Genomic DNA, 2,167 nt, shown 5'->3' with positions numbered 1-2,167 from the left:
GCATCGGACATTGGGCTGCCAGAGTCATGGCAAAGGTGAAATAGAAAACCTGAAAGCATCCTATTCCAAGTGAAAACTGGGTTAAAGGTTGTGTTACAAGCCATCAGAGTGCTGTTCAGTCTGGGGGGAGCACAGGCACAGCATCCTGATGGCAAGCAGGCAAGTTTGCCCTGGCCGCAGGAAGGGTGGAGCAGACAGTAATGGTTTTTCACCTTTTCAATTAATCTCCTACCCATGACAGTGCCAGCGGCCTCGCTCTACCCTTTCGGCAAGGAGGGAGGTGACCAAGAGTGCGTCCAGAGGACGGTGGATTTTAACTCCCCCCTATTCAAGCCAGAGATTGGGTTCCCCTTCGGGAAGTCGCTGCGGGATGCTCTCTACGTGAGTTCCCCCCTTGCTGAGAATGTATGTGCAGCCTCTTTGGTAGAAAAAAATCCCATGGAAATGGAGCAGAATCTGAATTTCATCCAAATGTGGATTTTTTTTCAATTTCAAATGGCTGGTTTCCGCTCAGCCATAGAGGGTAAAAATCATTCCAGGAGCTGCCTGGGGTGTCAGCAAATAATAGTTATTTTGGTTAGTTTACAGATAATGGACAGATTATTTTCCCACCCACGGACAACTACATCCCTTCTAACCCCAACCCACCTGCCCGGGGCTTCAGTGGCCAGGAGGGTTTGCCGATGGTGGCCGCCTTTTGGGACGACGCGGATTTCTCCCAGGGTGTTGGCACCACCTGGTACCAGGTCAGGACCACCAAAGATCTTCTCTTGGGAGAGCCCAGCTGCCAGCTCTCCCATTTAACCCTCTTTCTTGCCAACCAGTAGGAATACTCCACCCTCAGCTCTACCCAAGACCCCCTTGTCCGTGACGTGGAAGCAAAGATTGAGAAATACCTGAAAGTCCCCTATGCAGCAAAATGGACCTTGAAGGTGACATGGGAGAAGGCTCCGGCATACCTGTCCCAGCAGGATGACACTCAGGTGAGTGGTGGGGGACCCAGGTGATGGAGGGGATTGTCACCAGTGATGGCCAGGGCAGGGCTGGGCTGTTGGCATCCCATGGCTTGGTGTGTGCATTTTGGGTTTTACCACCTCATTCTGCGCTGCAAGGAGAGCAGAGTTTGGGGGTGCCAAGGGTGTCCCTTGGGTTTCTCCAGACAAGCACCTACCAGGCAGTCCTCACCACCGATGGGAACCGTTCCTACGCCCTGCTGCTCTACCAGGATGGCGGGATGCGGTGGGACTATGCCAAGCTGGCTGCGACCAACGTGCTGATCGGCTTCTCCAGGTGCTGTCCACATGTGTGGCTGAGTTTTGGGGCAGCAGGGATTTTTCCAAGCACTAGATTGGAACCAAGTGAGCTGTTACCTCCAAGAGATCCCCAGCTCCCACCCCCAAGCAACCCTGTCCCCTTTAAACTCTCTCTCTCCTGCAAACTGCAGCATTTCCAACTCCAGCTGCTCTGCGGGGAGCAGAGGAGGGTTGTGTTGGGAGGGTGACCCCAAATCTCCTCTCTCCACACAGTGGTGATGGCTATGCCCAAAATAATGAGCTGACTCAGAAGCCACCAGCTGTCAAGTACCGACCGGACCAGCACAGCAGCACCGGCACCGGTATGGCATTGGAGGAGCCCTCAGGGTGGATGGGAATGGAGGGAACCATGTGCTCTGCACTGGGAGCAGGTCCCCAGCATGAGTCCCTGCAAGGCAATGGGCCAGGGAAGCTGCTGGGCGAGGGCTGGCCACCCAGAGCAGAGCACAGGTGTCCCCTGTCGTTCTGGGGCTCGCCACAGCCACGCTGGCTCTAGAGGGAGCCTGGAGACCTCGTGTGGTCAATGCCCCAGGACAGTTTTCCCACAGGATCCCCCTCAGCACAAGGCGAGCCCCCAGCTGAGCTGTGCTGTTCTCCGGTTGCTCCCCCAGATGTGCGCGGGCTGTGGATATACAGGCTGGACAGTCCTGTCGTTCTGGGGCTCGCCACAGCCACGCTGGCTCTAGAGGGAGCCTGGAGACCTCGTGTGGTCAATGCCCCAGGACAGTTTTCCCACAGGATCCCCCTCAGCACAAGGCGAGCCCCCAGCTGAGCTGTGCTGTTCTCCGGTTGCTCCCCCAGATGTGCGCGGGCTGTGGATATACAGGCTGGACAGTCGCTCCCGGGTGAACTAC

General features: G+C 56.3%; 1 protein-coding gene across 1 annotated transcript in view; it reads left to right on the top strand.

Annotated features, from left to right (window-relative positions):
• Window positions 1-231: 231 nt before the first annotated feature.
• MUC4 (mucin 4, cell surface associated) overlaps window positions 232-2,167 on the top strand; it is a gene marked incomplete at both ends in the record, with an annotated part of 8,972 nt that continues 7,036 nt past the window's right edge. The window contains 6 exons of the mRNA XM_010139928.1: window positions 232-381; window positions 582-746; window positions 828-967; window positions 1,138-1,290; window positions 1,527-1,615; window positions 1,925-2,017. Of these exons, the coding sequence (XP_010138230.1) occupies window positions 232-381; window positions 582-746; window positions 828-967; window positions 1,138-1,290; window positions 1,527-1,615; window positions 1,925-2,017 (790 nt within the window). The remainder of the gene's footprint in view (window positions 382-581; window positions 747-827; window positions 968-1,137; window positions 1,291-1,526; window positions 1,616-1,924; window positions 2,018-2,167) is intronic.

This window comes from Buceros rhinoceros, unplaced genomic scaffold (genome assembly GCF_000710305.1).
Source record: "Buceros rhinoceros silvestris isolate BGI_N320 unplaced genomic scaffold, ASM71030v1 scaffold30947, whole genome shotgun sequence".
In the NCBI taxonomy this organism is placed as follows: Eukaryota; Metazoa; Chordata; class Aves; order Bucerotiformes; family Bucerotidae; genus Buceros; species Buceros rhinoceros.
This window is presented reverse-complemented; position numbering and strand designations above follow the sequence as displayed.